At 41.2% G+C, this 19,328-nt stretch overlaps 1 protein-coding gene across 1 annotated transcript; it reads left to right on the top strand.

The window, feature by feature from the left end:
* The first annotated feature begins 64 nt into the window (after positions 1-64).
* Positions 65-18,671, top strand: taf9 (TAF9 RNA polymerase II, TATA box binding protein (TBP)-associated factor). The gene is made up of 7 exons (XM_060936473.1): positions 65-126; positions 8,692-8,773; positions 10,229-10,365; positions 10,442-10,576; positions 10,658-10,739; positions 17,809-17,919; positions 18,042-18,671. The coding sequence occupies exons 1-7, from the start codon at positions 91-93 to the stop codon at positions 18,209-18,211; spliced, it is 753 nt and encodes a 250-aa protein (XP_060792456.1). The 5' UTR covers positions 65-90; the 3' UTR covers positions 18,212-18,671.
* The last annotated feature ends 657 nt before the right edge of the window (positions 18,672-19,328 follow it).

Here is a 19,328-nt window from a genome sequence, read left to right as displayed (position 1 = left end):
AAGCCCTGTTAGTTGCGTATACATAACCGGATATGACCTCACCAATATGGCTGCTAGTAGGCGGAGCCAGTGACAGATTCGAGTAGGAAAATGGCGTCTCCGAAAACCGTTCCGAAAGATGCACAGGTATGATGGTTATAACAATATCAAGATGTTTTGTGTAGTTTTTATGCTTTCGAAACATGTCCAAGAAATAAAATAAATGTTTGTGTCAGTACACGGGTTTATATTTTAGTGAGTTATAAATGTTTAAACTAATTCGTGCTCGTTCGCGCGCGCTTAACTGGTTTACCTCAGTCTTTTTTTTTTGAATCATGTGAATCAGAATCGTTTATGTTTGTGATGAATCATTTGCATTTCCAATCCATATAGGTGCAAAAGTGTAAAACAAAATGCTGTTTTTGTTTTCTCCACTCTGTACAACTTGTTAAGGGCAAGTGATGTGAAACCGGATAAAGAATCGTCTCATAGTACCGCGATTCTTGAAGGCGTTTCTACGATACGATACACGATATAATATCACGATATACAGTATAGCACTGTTGCATCCAAATCAGATGATTCCACTCTGATCAAAGATTGTACTGCAGGGATCAAAACGGGAATTTGGGAGCACTGGTCGATTTGGACCAGTGCCTCTCAGAGGTACTGGTCCGTATTTATAATTACAAATTTCAAGCCGATTTTATATATTTATTCATATAATACAACCATATTATACATGAGTGATCAATTTCAACGGTCTATAAACTTTTTCCTCAGTCATCTCATTACACTGGGGAACACAATTTTTGTTGAGTTAGGTCTCATTCTCATTATCTGTAGCCGCTTTATCCTGTTCTACAGGGTCGCAGGCGAGCTGGAGCCTATCCCAGCTGACTACGGGTGAAAGGCGGGGTACACCCTGGACAAGTCGCCAGGTCATCACAGGGCTGACACATAGACACAGACAACCATTCACACTCACATTCACACCTACGCTCAATTTAGAGTCACCAGTTAGCCTAACCTGCATGTCTTTGGACTGTGGGGGAAACCGGAGCACCCGGAGGAAACCCACGTGGACACGGGGAGAACATGCAAACTCCGCACAGAAAGGCCCTCGCCGGCCACGGGGCTCGAACCTGGACCTTCTTGCTGTGAGGCGACAGCGCTAACCACTACACCACCGTGCCGCCCTGAGTTAGGTCTGACAGCTGTTTTTAACTCATTTTTGGGTGCGGAATCCAAAACTGATCTCAGTTTTTCTCTATCACGTCAAGTTTTTGAACTCTAGGCTCCCTGTTTTCTTAAAAAATATGAAAAATACTGTACTTAACAGATATGTGCTTGTTTTATAAAAATTTACAAATATTGACATACAATGAAATATGAAAGAAACAGGCATGACTGCAGTGTTTATTTAACACTTATGTTTTTACAAAGGATTTGGCTACTGTAATTATAATTGTGTGCAAGAAGAAGAAACCTTTATTCGTCACATGCACACTTCAAGCACAGTGAAATTCATCCTCTGCATTTAACCCATCTGAAGCAGTGAACACACGCACACACTCAGAGCAGTGGGCAGCCACACTACAGCACCCGGGGAGCAGTCAGGGGTTCGGTACTTCAGCCCAAGGCCGCCCCACGTTAACCTAACTGCATGTCTTTGGACTGTGGGTGAAACCGGAGCACCTGCAGGAAACCCACGCAGACACGGGGAGAACATGCAAACTCCACACAGAAAGGCCCTCGCCGGCCGCTGGGTTCGAACCCGGAACCTTCTTGCTGTGAGGCGACCGTGCTAACCACTACACCACCGTGCCGCCTGTGCAAGTAGCTAAGGTAAAAATTTACGTTTATAGCTCTTTCTGGAGTGTTCAACTTGAGGACTATCGCATTTGATGCTCCAACAATAGTCAGCCATCATATGTACATCCCATCTACCCTGATAACGTTCTTCCATAACCTTCAAATAGTCTTACTACAGTGGAATTTTGCTTATCTGCAGGCAGGCCTCGAAATTAACTTTTTTTCTTTGTGTCCCCCAGTGGTCCCGAATTCTGTGTTGTATTGTCCCGAATGGAAGCAATAGTGTCCCCATTTTTTTCCTCTCTGAAATAACCAGTGGTTAATATTATCATATGAAGTTACTATTATATTTGTAACTATGCGATTTTGAACCCTTTATATCATTTTTACAATAAGTCACAAGACACAAGCGACACATATCCTATACATCATCTACTTCAAAATTACAGTTATTGCATTTTCAGTTTATCAAACTTTGGCGATCTCACTGTATGAATAGATACCCGTTTATTTAAAGGGGCCAACTAGCTCATTCAGAAAATGTTTCAACTCCCTACATCTGCAGTACACTTTAGTTGAAAATAAGACCCCTTTTATGTTCATTTCATCTACTTATACCTTGAATATCTGTTGGCACTTATAAGGCCAACTTATCATTTTCACCATTACCGTTATCCATTTTTATGAACTTTCCGTTATCCATTTTATGAACTTTCGCTGCCGAAACGTGGGTGCACATGTTAGCAACATCAGCATAGTGCCAGGTCCGAGCCTAGTTGTGCTGCTGACTGACTAAACTTTCTGAACTAGAAAGACACCAAGAAAACTCACTTATTCTGTTGAACGGTATCTTCCGTCAATATCATCCACATCATTCCTGTTGTATTTTATAACGTGTCTAACAGTGTTCATTAAGTTCATTCAGTTGCTAGCATTGCCTGCAGACCAGGCGATGACACTTTGGATCCTGAAGGTCCCGGAGACGTTATGTCTGGGCTTTCAGTTTCTTCCCTGCGGTCGGTCCGCTTCAACCACTTAAGCATTTTTGTTCTGGCAAGAGTCGGCGCAGCGTGTGCGGTAGCAATTCCATTCCAAGTCCATATAACGCGGACTCCGGCCGAAGATTCTAGAACAGAATGCGCTGCTCTGTAGCCTACGGATGCAGGTGCATCGAAAGTGTAGCTACTATGTATTTTTCGCTGTTAACGTTTTAAAATTAAAATTGACAAATTAGGTGAATGTCTACGTATGTGTTACGGCTTTGTAAATAATATTAATGTAGAACTTTTTTGCTAGATCTATTTTTTTCCATTGTCCCAGATATAATTTTGTGTCCCGATGACATTTTTTATGGTCCCCGGGACGTCGGGACACCGTTAGTTTCGAGCGCTGTCTGCAGGGTAAGCTGTGGAGAAAAAACTTGACGTGCTAGAAAAAAAACTGACTGCAATTTTGGAATCAGCATGCCAATTTTAGTTTTAATCAGCATAAAAATCTAACTCAACAGAAATTTTTTTTCTAATTGTTCCCCAGTGTTATCACAATCTTCGAAACCCTCATCCAGATCATCATCATCATCTCTCGGGTCATACACCACATCATACTGCGCCTCCTCGTCATCTTCATCTTCCACCTCCTCATTCTGTCTCTCCTGGGGCTTTACACCTCCTGCCACATACTCCCTCTCATCACCTGCAGGCTGCTGTGGCTCATCGTACTTGTTGAGCGATATCCGTTTGTTTTGATAGCTGTCAGAAATGTCAAGCCAAGGACTTTTAAACTTCGCGGGGGTCTAATCTATCTGACCAATAGCGGTTCAAGTTACATTTGTCTTCATGGGCAGCAACGAAAATGAACAGGAAGAAACTAAACTTCACACAGCCATGCTGCATGTAGCGGTGTATACTGCGCACGTAAACAATATGGCGGCGCCCGCGTCTATGCCAACTTCACAAATGTCTCACAAAATCTATTGAAATTATCGTAAAAAACGGTAAAATAGACCAAGTTCTGCTTAAAATGGGCGAGAATGGTTGATAGAAACCATCGAGGCAGTGAGTAGTTTGATATATAGCGTGGCGAGCCAGTCGCCCACTCGGTCGAGTACATGTTGTCACTAGTCGCCCGTACCCTTTCCAACTCGCATTGGCGAGTGGGCGACCGCCCGTTTCGATCCCTGGTACTGTATAACCATATTCATAGTATCTGGATCTGGTGTAGTGGTTCGCACCGTCGCCTCACAGCAAGGAGGTTCTGGGTTCGAACCTCACGGTCTTTAACAGGGGCCTTTCTGTGTGGAGTTTGCATGTTCTCACCGTGTCTGTGTGAGTTTCCTTAACAGTCCAAAACCATCCAGATTCGGTAAAATACCCAGCCACTGGTGTCGTACAAGTCAGTGTATACTTGGTGCTGGGTTGAAGCGCGGATAGATTGTGGAGGGTTGCATCAGGAAGTGCATCTGGTGTAAAAACCTATGCCAAGTCAAATATGCGGAACAGATCTGCTGTGGTGACTCTGAAACGGAGCAGCCAGAAGAAGAATGATATCCATAATGCAATGTTCTCCACGGGCGCTTTTAAAGTGGCGCACCGCCCTTCCCTTGGCCAAAAAATAAATAAATACGTAACTTCATCCGTATACACCAAATAAATCGTATTCGCTTTAACTATTTAACACACACAAGACCATTCTGTGCTGGGTTCAAGCCCGGAAGTTGTACAGTGTCCACTCTGTACAACTTAAGGGCAGGTGATGTAAAATCGGATAAAGAATCGTCTCATAGTACCGCGATTCTTGAAGGCGTTTCTACGATATAATATCACGATATACAGTACAGCATTGTTGCATCCAAATCAGATGATTCCACTCTGTACTGTATAACCATATCCATAGTATCTGGATCTGGTGTAGTGGTTCGCACCATCGCCTCACAGCAAGAAGGTTCTGGGTTCGAACCTCATGGTCTTTAACGGGGGCCTTTCTGTGTGGACTTTGCATGTTCTCACCGTGTCTATGTGAGTTTTCTCAACAGTCCAAAACCATCCAGGTTCGGTAAAATACCCAGCCACTGGTGTCGTACAGGACAGTGTATACTTGGTGCTGGGTTCAAGCGCAGATGGATTGTGGAGGGTTGCATCAGGAAGTGCATCTGGTGTAAAAACCTATGCCAAGTCAAATATGAGGAACAGATTTGCTGTGGTGACTGAAATGGAGCAGCCAGAAGAAGAAGAATGATGATATCCATAATGCAGTGTTCTCCACGGGCGCTTTTAAAGTGGCGCACCGCCACGTTATAATTCTGGCCCGCCGCCCTTCCCTTGGCCAAAAAATAAATAAATACGTAACTTCATCCGTATACACCAAATATATCGTATTTGCTTTAACTATTTAACACGCAGAAGACCATTAAACGAATGCATACGGGGCTACCTGAAATGGCCATGCGATTGCAATAGAAAACCAACCGGCCGGCTGCATCCAGATTGTGACACAGAGCTCTGCAGATTGAGGTCCATCCCTGCGTTACACTCCACTACACCGCACCACATTACACTATACTGACACACAGTAACGCTGGAAGCTACAAGCTGCAGCGAGCCAGCGGCTAAATAACTTGGCAGGTGTTTGTAGCGTTATTGTGCAACGGTTACGCTTATCTATCGTCTTTTCTGACCATACACACTTACAGTAATCATATAACAGCACACACACACTAGGCCAAATAAAAAAAATGGTGTGTTTCCGGTAACCCGACCAATTGAGAATTTCCGCGTCGAAATTGCCGACCGTAAAGTTTTTATTACAAATTTCCCTCGATATTTTAGTGTAAGCGGCGTTAGTTTGTCATAATTTTTTGTTTCAACGCATTCAAGTTGTGAAAGAAACGATAAAAAGTAAAATGTTTCGCCACTTCTATCAGCCCTCCTGCATAAACATGGAAGCGCACTTGTATACTGAAGGAGGAAGGGAAACTGAGCTGAGCCGCCATTTTGAATCCTCATTCAAGGCTGTAATGCAAATTGCTTCCTTTTCAGTATACAAGTGCACTTCCATGGCAGGAAAAAACACTAAATTTTGCCACCTATGTAGTCCCCTATTTATACAAATAGGAGTCATTCAGGATTCAACCATGTTTTTGCTCGGTGTTTTTGCTCGACCCAAGTTCTACAGTAGGCGAGGCCGTCTGCTTTTAATGGAAGTAGCCTAGCCTAGGACGTTATTTTCACATTATTTCTTGATGAGGTGTTTTCACGTTATTACATGAAAATATCATGAAATATCGCTTCCGTAGATCATAACTCGAACTCTCGCAATATTTTTTTTTATTCGTTTAAAGATTTAAAACACTTATTTTATTATGATGTGTGGTATAAAGGATTCTGTGCCAAAATACTATTTTGTAAGATGTTTACTTGTGTTAATTTTTTCGAACAAAATAAAAAAAAATTAAGACAAAAAAAAACTTTCCTACCTACCGACCTTATTTTAGTATTTCATGTTACCGGAAACACACTTTTTTTTTTTTGGCCTTAAGTTCAGGTCTTTTATTTTACGTATCTGTGATTGTGTCAGCAAGAGCTGCATTTTCCTGTTGCTTCACTGTGTTTGTTTACTGCAGGACTTCCGGGTTCCTGGGTCAAAGGACCCGAACTACGGTGGCCGGGGTGGCTTTGTAGTGCCAGTCTCGGGCACGCGCACTAGCTCGTGCATTGATTGAAGTGGTTTCACCCATTTAACATTATGTGTATTGTAAAAAATGTATGCATTTATTGTAATTGGGTATTTTGTTTTATCCATGGAAGTTCTGTGTGGCGGCACGGTGGTGTAGTGGTTAGCGCTGTCGCCTCACAGCAAGAAGGTCCTGGGTTCGAGCCCCGGGGCCGGCGAGGGCCTTTCTGTGCGGAGTTTGCATGTTCTCCCCGTGTCCGCGTGGGTTTCCTCTGGGTGCTCCGGTTTCCCCCACAGTCCAAAGACATGCAGGTTAGGTTAACTGGTGACTCTAAATTGACCGTAGGTGTGAATGTGAGTGTGAATGGTTGTCTGTGTCTATGTGTCAGCCCTGTGATGACCTGGCGACTTGTCCAAGGTGTACCCCGCCTTTCGCCCGTAGTCAGCTGGGATAGGCTCCAGCTTGCCTGCGACCCTGTAGAAGGATAAAGCGGCTACAGATAATGAGATGAGAAGTTCTGTGTGTGAAAAATAAATGAAAAAATATAATTAATTCAGGGATGTGCATCAGTCTCAACTGAAATGTCAATTGAGTCTCACGTTGACAATGAAGATGATATGGACAGTAAGGATGCGTTAATTTTTTGTAAAATGATTTTAGCAATGATTTAGCATTTCCTATCCATTTATCAGCCGGTTTCACTGTCAAAAAAAGCCCAAAGTCCGTCAGCTTCAGGAGGACTTTGTCTCCCTGACCCCCAACCAGGGCTCCGCCCCGGACCCCGTTGGGGGCCTAGGCGGCCCCCAAACCCCCGCCACCACCTTTTTTATTTTTGAAACACTGCTATATGATTGTCATCGCAATTGTTGATGCGTGATGTTAGTTCAGAAAGACTCTCATTAGTGTGTTTAGAAAGTTGGCTGAAGGGCGGCCCCTCCTCAGATGACTATGGGTTAAGCACCACAGCACCAGCTGACTTACGAAGGTCAGGGTGGTGAAAGCAATGACCAACAAGGCCAAGTTTCCTGTAGCCAGTCTTGTCTGAGATACGGAGGATGTCGCCATACAGCTCCGAATTGGTGATCTGGTCTCTCCAGCCGATGTGTGTAGGTGCCATTTAGGGATTTCTCCAATGCAAGTGCAGTTGTGAGAGTCCAGCCCTCGCAGCCATAAAGCAAAACAGATTCGACAGCCGCTGAGAAAAACGAAGCTTTAGCTGTCTTGATAGATTTGATCGCCAAACATCCATCGTGCTGTTGAGTGCTTTCCAAGCTAGGCCTTTCCTGAGCTTCATGTCCGTCTTGGACAGATTCACCCACGAGCCAATCAGAAACCTCAACAAGACGTTGACCTTGGCGGGAGCGAAGTGGTATGTTGCTTGGAGTGTTCCAGACTAAAATTTTAGTCTTCACAGCATTAAGCTCAAGACCAATGTGGCTGCGTTGCTCGTCTACACGTTCCAGAAGACTTTGTGCTTGGGAGACAATCCAGGCACGGTAAAGAGAGAAATGGATAAAGAAGCAGATTTAAAAGGAGAGAAAGCGAGAGAGATTGGTGTAAAAGACGAGAAAGTGACAGACGCTACACCGTGGTGTAATTTATCACAATATTGATATTATACCTTAGTGTCACCCGCCTAGTGTTTCTCTCATCCCATACTTCCAATGTAGAGAATGAAAAGTGGTGGATGAGCTCGAGTGGCCGTTCTAGTGGGGTCGGGGGGCACTCTCCTGCAATCTGAGTGCCATATTTGAAGAAAATTGATTGAGAAATCAAACTGACGTACTTCACAAAATGCACCTTCTCACCTCACCTCGATGTTTTGATGCTGGATGATCCGACGACCAAGTTGTTGTCATAGCGCATCTTTTTTTTTTCCTTCGGAGTTTTCATTGTTCATGATCACTAGAGCGTGTTTTGGTTTTTAGAAATACTGGCACCATTTGTGATAATGTACGACCTCATTGCTGAGAAACGACGGAGCGATGCAATTTAAATTCAACAACATCATCGCGCCATTCCATCGGCTCTCGGTTTCACTTAATGACCATTTGATGCTGTATCAGCGACTTGTATCCCCTGTGCTGAAGCGAGATCAGAAGAGCAAATCCAACAGTGTTCACTGATTATTTTGTAATGCGTTATTTTTTCGAACTAAAATCAGTAGGGTTTGAAAACGTCATCATACTGTTTTAACAAATACTTAACAATTCTTCTGCTTCTTGTAGGTGATGATGCAGATTTTGAAAGACATGGGAATCACGGAGTATGAACCCAGAGTCATTAATCAGATGTTGGAGTTCACGTACAGTAAGTTTATACGCATTTTATCTTATAAAACCAGGTAACTTCTGATGCGTCTGTTTCTCAGCTACGTGACACTGCACAGGCTGGCACACACCACAGGATCCATCCAGCCGGACCCAGTGCTGGAAATATGACGGATTGTTTGTGTCTTTTTGGTCTTTAAAGCTAGACGGCCTTTCGATTTCATAAAATCGGTGAAATTTAGTTCCGTCTGAAATGTGGTGATTGTGATATCTGTTTATTTCTGTAATATCTCACAAAATATCAGGCCATTCTGTGGCTGGGAAGTTATTTAATTTGAGGGGATTAAAGCAAATAATGTGCATGAAATCGCTCGCTTGGCGCAGTCAAGCAGACAGAGGAAGTCCGTGTGCGCATGCGCAGGTTTACCTTCTTCTTTTGAGTTTTACGGCAGCTGGCATCCACAGTGTTGCATTACTGCCATCTACAGGTTTCCCTTTGAGCGTGCACTGACAGTTCCATCATTCTGTCGCTAAACGAACAGCTGATCACACTGAGGTGCTCGCTGAGCGCCCATATTTATTAGTTTGATATTTCCTGCGTTTCCTTTCCTTCGTATATAACATAACGTCTTTTCTTCTCACTTTCTTTCCGTTACTGTAGTCAGTCTTTCACATTTCATTCGCACACTCACATCCTCCATTTTTCTCTCCTGTTTCAAATTTGTATCCCACAATGCCTTGTGTGAACAGGGAAAGCCCACCACGTGATGCATGACGTAGTATCTTGAATTGGGTCATGGTGAAGCAGGAAAAAATAGCGGACAATTTAGGGCCACGTGGAGATAAGTTCATTAATTGTTCTGTTTAAAAAAAAAAAACTAATAAAATTGGAAGTCTGTGATTCGAATTCAGTAGCTTTCGGTCACTAAATAAAAATAACTGGGTGTCGGGGAAAATTCTTTTTATGACCTACACTTGAAAAATCTGAAAGGCAGTCTAGCTTTAAACCTCCACAGCACATAATTTGCATGGAATAAAACGCACATTTTTGAGATCGTGCTCGATTTTCTTCTCTCAGCACCTCGGCTCAGATCTCACTCAGTACTTCAGCAGAGTCCCAGAGGTCACATGGGGGTTATTTTGTAACATCGTGTCGTCCCAGATGAACATATTAAGTCTTTAATTTGTGGGATTTAATTTGTGACCAAGAAAATGCCGGAAATATGTTTTTTAAAATAAGCGAGATTGGTTTGTTTGTTTGTTGACACCTGGGGTGGAAATAACACCATATCAGCTGTTTGTTTGTTTTTTTTCCTTCTCCCTTTCATTATATAAATAAATAAATGAAAATGATGTCCATGATATTTCTGAAAAAGCTCATTGTGAGAGAGTTTATTAAAATTAAATGACCATAGCATTACACTAAAGAGTCAGTGGAGTTGTGACGCTTTGTGCACCCCTTTTTTTTTTTTTTGACCCTTTTATCTTTCTGTAGGATACGTCACCACTATAATCGAAGATGCCAAAATATACGCCACACACGCTAAGAAGGCCAACGTGGATGCAGACGACATACGGTTAGCCATCCAGTGTCGAATGGATCAGTCCTTTACGTCTCCGCCTCCACGAGATGTAAGTCCCATGCCTTCGTGTCCTAAAATCCTCCTGTCAGGCTGTTCTGAGCTCATTCCGTGATTCTTTCTTCCAGTTTCTGCTCGAGGTTGCCAGGCAGAAGAATCAAACCCCTCTGCCTTTGATTAAGCCGTACGCAGGTCCTCGTCTTCCACCAGACCGCTACTGTTTAACGGCGCCCAACTACAGGCTCAAGTCGCTGCAGAAAAAGGTCAGGCTTCTTACACGAAGTGAAGCTCTGATGATATTGTGTGTGTGTGTGGGACACGGTGCTGACGTTGCTGTGTTGTAGGTGTCTTCGTCTGCGGGGAGGATCACGGTGCCGCGGCTCAGCGTGGGGGCCGTTTCCAGTCGCCCGAGCACGCCCACTCTTGGTGAGTTTTCCTGAGCATCCGGATAAGAACAGCGTTCTGATGCTTTCCATTCAGCCCAGCTTTACTCTACTGATGTTGAGCGTTGAGTTGTAAAATATATTTTTAATCCACCGAGACACATTTTATGACTAATCAGATTTAATCTCAAAGTGGAGGCCAAAAACTTCTCGTTGATCGTTTAATCCACCGTCTACAGAGCTCGACATTAACTTTTTTAAAGTGATTACCTGCGTTTTGATAAACTTTGTTATAGTTATGATCATCATTCTGCTTTAATGATTTTCCAATAAAACTCAAACTTTAGATGTAACAATAAACAAAAACTATCCAGTGCCCCATTATGGGGTGTGTGTGTGTGTGTGTGTTCTAACCCATTACCTGATCTGCAGATTCACCCAAATTCCAAGCTTCTGGAGGAAATGAAATTAAATCTGTATTAATCCAGGAAAACCTGAAGTATAAATTAATTTAATAAAAACGAGTTGGATGTGGGGCGGCACGGTGGTGTAGTGGTTAGCGCTGTCGCCTCACAGCAAGAAGGTCCGGGTTCGAGCCCCGGGGCCGGCGAGGGCCTTTCTGTGTGGAGTTTGCATGTTCTCCCCGTGTCCGCATGGGTTTCCTCCGGGTGCTCCGGTTTCCCCCACAGTCCAAAGACATGCAGGTTAGGTTAACTGGTGACTCTAAATTGAGCGTAGGTGTGAATGTGAGTGTGAATGGTTGTCTGTGTCTATGTGTCAGCCCTGTGATGACCTGGCGACTTGTCCAGGGTGTACCCCGCCTTTCGCCCGTAGTCAGCTGGGATAGGCTCCAGCTTGCCTGCGACCCTGTAGAACAGGATAAAGCGGCTAGAGATAATGAGATGAGATGAGTTGGATGTGATGAGGGTGACCGAATCACGCTGTGAATGAAAACAAACCGTCAGTGAGTTCGGCTTTTACTGTCGTAAAATTCCCCCGAAATATTTGACCACATTTGTGATGGTTAATAGAATAGAAACACTTTTATTGCCAGGTGTGTGGACACACACAAGGAATTTGACTCCGGTTCACTTAGCTCTCATAGTACAAAAACAGATAAAAAAGCGTATACACTAGGTCTGCACAATTATGGAAAAAATGATAATCACGATTATCTTGATCAAAATTGTAATCACGATTATTAATCACGATTATTCTTGATGTTAGGGAAATCACTTAAATGTTATTTCACTATATTCAAACAAACAATATGAACAGCTTTCAGTGCAGGATGAAATTTAAAAGAGAAATTCTGATTTCCAAATGACAAATAAATGAAATTTATCCAAGAAATTACCAAAGGATGAAGGAACTGAAAACTCAGTTGCAACAATTACATAGCATTATACTGAGGCCTACAAGTTTTTAGCTAGAAAGAGCAGCCTATCAACATGCTCTGGCTTTAAACATGAGCGAAGGCAGGTCACAGCATTGCCTCCAGTGCTAAATAGTCTGTTGTTCCGACATAGTTAGCTTTTCTCTCTCACTTCAATCTGCTACCTACTCTCACGCTATCAGCCCTTGAAGAAGATACCGCTGCACTGAAGCTCTGCGCACTTGGCCAGTGTTGCCAGATGCTGCTGACGTTTTCCATACCAAAATATGTTCAAAACCCGCCAAAATGCACTTAAAACCGCCCAATCTGGCAACACTGCACTTGGCTTGCTTGCTTATTTAGGCGGAGTAATGAAACCTTACATGCGTCGGTTCACCCCCTAATGGTTTGGCAGAGTATTGGTCAAAAAGTGCTTGATCAGATATACAGCAGAGCTCGCATTTTAAATGGAAATAAATTGCGATTTTCATTTAATTTAATCGTGGCAGCCAAAATCGCGATTTTCGATTAAATTCGATTAATTGTGCAGCCCTAGTATACACAAAACAAACAAGCAAACAACAAAAATAGGTGCATAGTGCAAAGTAATCCAGGTAAGTCAAGTATGGAATAGTTAAATAAATATAAATTATACAGTGAGCACAGAATGACGGTATAAGTGTTCAGATATTTTACAAGTGATATTACTGATATATGAATCTGGATTTTAGCTGTTCATCACAGAAAGGATTTCCCTTTTGGTGCAATATGGTGCATAGTGCAAAGATGAATAGTAAATTTAAATAAGTAAAATAAATATATATATATATATATATATATATATATATATATATATATATATATATATATATATATATATATATATAAAAGTCACAGTGAGCACAGAATGACAGTATAAGTGTGCAGATATTTTGCAAGTGATATTACTGATATATGAATGTGGATTTTAGCTGTTCATCACAGAGACAGCCTGAGGGAAGAAACTATTCTTGTGTCTGGTTGTTTTTGCATACAGTGATCTATATCGCCTCCCTGAGGGGAGAAGATTAAACAGATTGTGACCAGGGTGTGATGGGTCCGCAGAGATGTTACCTGCCCGTTTCCTGACTCTGGACAAGTATAAGTCTTGGATGGAGGGCAGGTTGACACCAATATTTTCTTTGCAGTCCTTATTGTCCATTGCAGTCTGTTCTTCTCCTGTTTGGTGACCGATCCGTAATGTGAACCATACAAAAGAAAAATACCACGCAAGTCCAAATGAAATGAAAGGAAAGGAAGGTTCACGTATTTGATCACCATTTCCTCGATTTCTGTGAATTCAAAGTCTAATAATCAAAGTCTAATTAGATATTACACTCGGCGTATCAGACGCTCGCTGGCCATGCTGTGAAAATTGTCCATGCAGACGCTCATCTAAATTTCCAAATCTCTCATTGCTTAACTCTTGAATATTTTCTATCATTAAAAAGCTTATAATCTCTGCTTTCTAAAGAAATCTATCTCATTAAGATCTGTTCAGTACTTTGGGAGTAACGGCAGGTTGAAGTCGGTACAACAGAGTAAAAACTCTGCTCATGCGACGTCGGGAAACCGCCAGTGCTTTTCTTTTTGAGTCACGGGAAAGCGCTCAGGCTCACTCTCTCTCCTCTGATCGGTTTCCCACTGGATTACTCGTCAATATCAATCAGATCACTTTTGTTTATAGGGATGTTCTCTCGCTCTCACGGTTTCTGATGAAGGATTCAGCAAAAATTTTCCGTCTGCTAGTTTTGACATTATGATTCATGGGAGACTTTGAAGTGAGTTTTCATAGCTTTACCTACTTATTATTTCACATCAAACTGATTCCTGTAAATAAATAACAATTTTAGAATATAACCGGAGTTGTTTTGGTGAAAAATATTGAGATCTTAGTGGTCGGAATGATGTTTTCAATCCCTGAAGTCAGAAGCGCGAGTGTCAATTTCAGTTCAGTGAATGTGAATTGGTTATTGGATGTGGATCAGACAGTTTTTTTGAGGTTCGCCTTGAAAGCTGTGAATATTAATCAAAATAATCATTTATATTCTTTCATATAAACACTAGTAGACTCTACTTTTGAGAAATACAAAGGCCTACGGAGCACAAATAGGGGATGAGAAATAATCTATTACTTTTTTATTTTGATAGAGAATGGTAGATGTGAACGACATTCAGTGCTTATTTGTGCGTATTTTATAATTAACACTGATTTCTCCTTCTTTGTGATGTATAAATGAGAATTAAGATCAGCTTTATGTTGCACAAATAAAGCCATTTGGTGAAACTTGGAAGAAGAGAGCGTACCGATTTTACGTTTTTATATAATTAGCATAATGAATACTAATTACAGTATATACTAATTTGCATTATTAGTTTTTACTAATTATTTAAACTTTGTATTCAGTATATAACCATTTACAGTGCTGATAAATGAGTGCACCCCCTTTGAAAAGTAACATTTTAAACAATATCTCAATGAACACAAACAATTTCCAAAATGTTGACAAGACAGAGTTTAATATAACATCTGTTTAACTTATAACGGGAAAGTAAGGTTAATAATATAAACTTAGATTACACATTTTTTCAGTTTTACTCAAATTAGGGTGGTGCAAAAATGAGTACACCCCACAACAAAAACTACTCCATCTAGTACTTTGTATGGCCTCCATGATTTTTAATGACAGCACCAAGTCTTCTAGGCATGGAATGAACAAGTTGGCGACATTTTGCAACATCAATCTTTTTCCATTCTTCAACAACGACCTCTTTTAGTGACTGGATGCTGGATGGAGAGTGATGCTCAACTCGTCTCTTCAGAATTCCCCAAAGAAAATAATTTCTTTCCACCACGAAGGTGAAGGCTACAAGAAGATCAGCAAAGCTTTACTTATCAGTCAGAATACTGTAGCAAAAGTGGTACGGAAATTTAAGAAAGCTGGAACTGCAACCATCTCACAGAGACGTCCAGGTCGTCCACGGAAGTTAACACCTCAACAGGAGCGTCTTCTGATGAGAAGGGTTGAAGAAAATCGGCATGCAAGTTCACTGCAGTTATCTAAAGAAGTAGAAAGCCAAACTGGGGTGACTATTTCCCGTGACACAATACGGTGTACATTGCAGAGGAATGGCATGCATGGATGCCGTCCACGAAAGAAGTCTCTCCTAAAGCCCAGGCACAAAAAAGCCCGCCTAGAGTTTGCCAGGGCCCATGCTGACAAAGATGAAGACTACTGGGACTCTATACTCTGGAGTGATGAGACCAAGATAAATGTTTTTGGAACTGATGGCTTCCAAACTGTATGGCATCGCAAAGGTGAGGAATACAAAGAAAAATGCCTGGTGCCTACAGTGAAACATGGTGGTGGCAGTGTCCTTATGTGGGGCTGCATGAGTGCTGCTGGTGTCGGGGAGCTGCATTTCATTGATGGCATCATGAATTCACAGACGTATTGCTGTATACTGAAAGAGAAGATGCTACCATCACTCCGTGCCCTTGGTCGTCGTGCACTTTTCCAACATGACTAAACACACATCTAAGGCCACTGTTGGATTTCTGAAGAAGAACAGGGTGAAAGTGATTCAGTGGCCAAGTATGTCTCCTGATCTGAACCCAATCGAACACCTATGGGGAATTCTGAAGAGACAAGTTGAGCATCACTCTCCATCCAGCATCCAGTCACTAAAAGAGGTCATTGTTGAAGAATGGAAAAAGATTGACGTTGCAAAATGTCGCCAACTTGTTCATTCCATGCCTAGAAGACTTGGTGCCGTCATTAAAAATCATGGAGGCCATGAGTTTTTGTTGTGGGGTGTACTCATTTTTGCACCACCCTAATTTGAGTAAAACTGAAAAATGTGTAATCTAAGTTTATATTATTAACCTTACTTTCCCGTTATAAGTTAAACAGATGTTATATTAAACTTTGTCCTGTCAGCATTTTGGAGATTGGTTGTGTTCATTGAGATACTGTTTAAAATGTTACTTTTCAAACGGGGTGCACTCATTTACGCTCAGCACTGTGTGTGCTGCCAATTTCCATGTAAATATCTTGAAAAATAGAAAAGTTATAAAGAAAAAACATTTGATCTCATAGGTTAATGAGGCCCATTTTGGACCATGTGATCCTCAGACAGGCTATTACGGCCGCTTTCTAAAAATTATGCCGGGTTTTTTTTCATCTTTGATTTGTAATATCTGAAGAACAGATAAACATTTTAATTCTGTAAAAAGCATGTTGCTCTGCATTCAATTCTAAATCCAATGAGGGCAGTTTCAAGCAATTTGCATTGATTTTGAATTTTCACCTGATATGCCTACTTACAACATGGTTATTTTTACACACACCTGCTGTATTCAGCTTCCCTGGAATTTCGTAAACAGTAACGTGGCCGGATCACTGAGGGGATTGAACTGGTTTTGTTGGGAGTTTACTCCTGTAATTCTGGAATAATTACTATAAAAATGGTGATTTTCAACAAATATTCACCTCGTCCTGTCAGACAGGCGGATGCAGATTTGACTCACCCGGACCAAACGTTTAGTCATCCCGGACAGTCGGACTACCATTAATGTCGAGCCCTGGTTTAGCTCACGAACACAAAACACTGGACGTGATTTTAATTTAGATCAGTCATTGATAAAAACGTGACGATCCTTATAATCCGTAAAAAATATTTCTAGTCAAGATTCTTTATTTATGAAGCACATTTAACAATAACAATAGTTAAGCTAAAGTAATTACTGTAAAAGGCTGAAATAGTTCAAGAAATCAAAGTAATTCTGTAAAAACCTGTCTTTGACTCGTTCAGTATCATACGAGCTGATATACCACTCAACACCAGCCAGTCGTATTTAATTATTGCGCCCTCTGCTGTCTAAATAATGCAATTACAGTGAGGAAAAAGTAACCCTGTGTCTGAAATCACTCTCCTTCACTGCTCCCTATTCATTCCATAGAGAATTACTATATAGAGGACTATACAGTGAGCTCACTGGTTAAATAATAAAGCGCTTTCGGACACTACTCCATCGCGCTGGTGTTTACGTCATTACTGTCGCACAATTAAAGCGTGCCAGATCAGTCGGCTGGTGGGTTTTCAAAATAAACACATGCGTGTGTTTTTGTGATAAATCCGTATTATACTGAGCACATTTCCAACATTAATCAATACAAAGCACCTGCAGCTTTCAGTTCTTTTAAATCAAGGCTGAATACTTTCTTCTTTCCTTGCCGAGGCTTTTGATTTGATTCCTTTCAGTGCGACTGCAATGCATGATGGGATATATTGCTTGATTAGTGATCATCGGTTGTACACTGCTTTTCGTGATGCATTGTGGGATGCTTTGAGTGCACTATATAGGGTGTAAATAATCCTCACTATACATTCGGACAGCACGACAAAATGGCGTCCTCGCTATATAGTCCATCAGTAGGGAGTGATTTTGGACACGGGGTAAGCGATGAAGCAGCCTGATCATCACAATTCTTTTTTTTTTCATAAATTTGTATCACGATACATCATTACATGCCTGTCTTTAATTGAAACAGTACTGAAAGGATGTTCAGTATGAGCGGATTGCGTGCGAGTTCTGAAATGAGCAGCTCGTCTGGACGGATCCACAGGGTCTCGGCGAGATACGATGAAGCACTCGGCTGATTAATGTGTGTTCACGTTTTCTTGTTGTTCTCAGCTACCCCTTCGGTGCAGACAATGGGCTCGAAAGTAGGCACGCCGGTGTCACTAACAGGTCAGCGCTTCACGGTTCAGATCCCGTCCTCTCAAGCTACATCTGCGAAATCGGGTCAGTACCGGTGCGACGTCGAGAATCAGCTGAAAAACAAAGAAATTAAATCTAATTAATTGAAATCAGATGTATTACCGAATGCTGCGTTTTTGTATTTATATTTCTATCCATACACACAGCGACCCCGAGCACTCCAGGCACGGTCCAGAACGTCCTCATCAACCCCTCTCTCATCGGCTCCAAGAACATCCTCATTACCACCAACATGGTGTCTCAGAACTCGTCCGGTGACTCGGGCTCCTCGCTGAAAAGGAAGCACGAAGATGATGATGATTACGACGCCTCGTGACCCTGGATGGAAATAATCATTCGTCTGGATCCGGGACGCCGGTTCTGCTTGTAAATATATGTTCATTTGCCTCCGGTCTTGCAGCCATGACGTCATTTTGATTATATAAGTAACTTTAGCGTCTTGCTCATTGATTTGCTAATTTTTTGTAAGTAAAAAATAAAATGTTTTGTTGCTTTTTTTTTTCTTCTAAGAATTATTAATATAAACTATGCGCTTTTTTTTTTTTTTGTATCTGTGGGGAAAATGGATAATGGTTACTGAGGACAAATTGACATGGGTTTTATGATGGATCTCAAAACAGCATGTTTTATTTTAAAATGGAATTTGATTAAATGCAAGGAAGCGACCAGAACAGAGTGACAAAACTCTAAAACAAATCTTTTTTTTTTTTCCCCCTTCTTTTATTTCTTTTTGTATTTTCTGTATATATTAATAAACCTGTCCTGAAATCCCGAAATCTGTTGGTCATGGTGTGGTTTAAAGGTTTTCAAGAAACTCCACATAACACGCATCACTGGATAACGTTAAAGGTTCTGATTCTGAAGCAATAAAAAAAAAAAATTCTTTATTATTGTGGACATTTTTTTTTTTCTTTTGAAAAGGCCAAATGCTGGGAAAATGGCTCGTCTTGCAAGCCAGATGTAATTTTCAAAAGGATTTTTGCAGGCGTTTAGAAATATTCCTGATCATCAAATTATTATTAATAATAATACCTTGACTGTGCGTTTCATGGTATTGGTTTAGAATGTGTTTGTATTTAATTTGAAATCACAAAGTTGTGGAAAAGTACTTCCAGGGTCAAAGTTCGCCCCTGGATAGAGTGATATTAGATTCGTCATTGGAGTTGCATGTTTTTCTACATATATTCTACATCTTTATTAATTCGATAAGGCAAGGCAAGTTTATTTATATAGCACATTTCATACACAATGGCAGTTCAATGTGCTTTACAGAAGTAAAAACAGTAAACAATAGAGAAATAAAATTACATAAAATAATTTTATTTTTATTCTAAAACAATTAATTAAAAGAATTAAAAGAAAATAAGAATTAAACAATAGTAAAAATAAAATAATAAAATGAAGTAGTAGTTCAAATAGGATGAGAAAAAAGA

This window comes from Neoarius graeffei, chromosome 12 (assembly GCF_027579695.1).
Source record: "Neoarius graeffei isolate fNeoGra1 chromosome 12, fNeoGra1.pri, whole genome shotgun sequence".
Taxonomy (NCBI): Eukaryota; Metazoa; Chordata; class Actinopteri; order Siluriformes; family Ariidae; genus Neoarius; species Neoarius graeffei.
The sequence above is the reverse complement of the archived record's forward strand: the minus strand, read 5'-3'. Positions and strand labels throughout refer to the sequence as shown.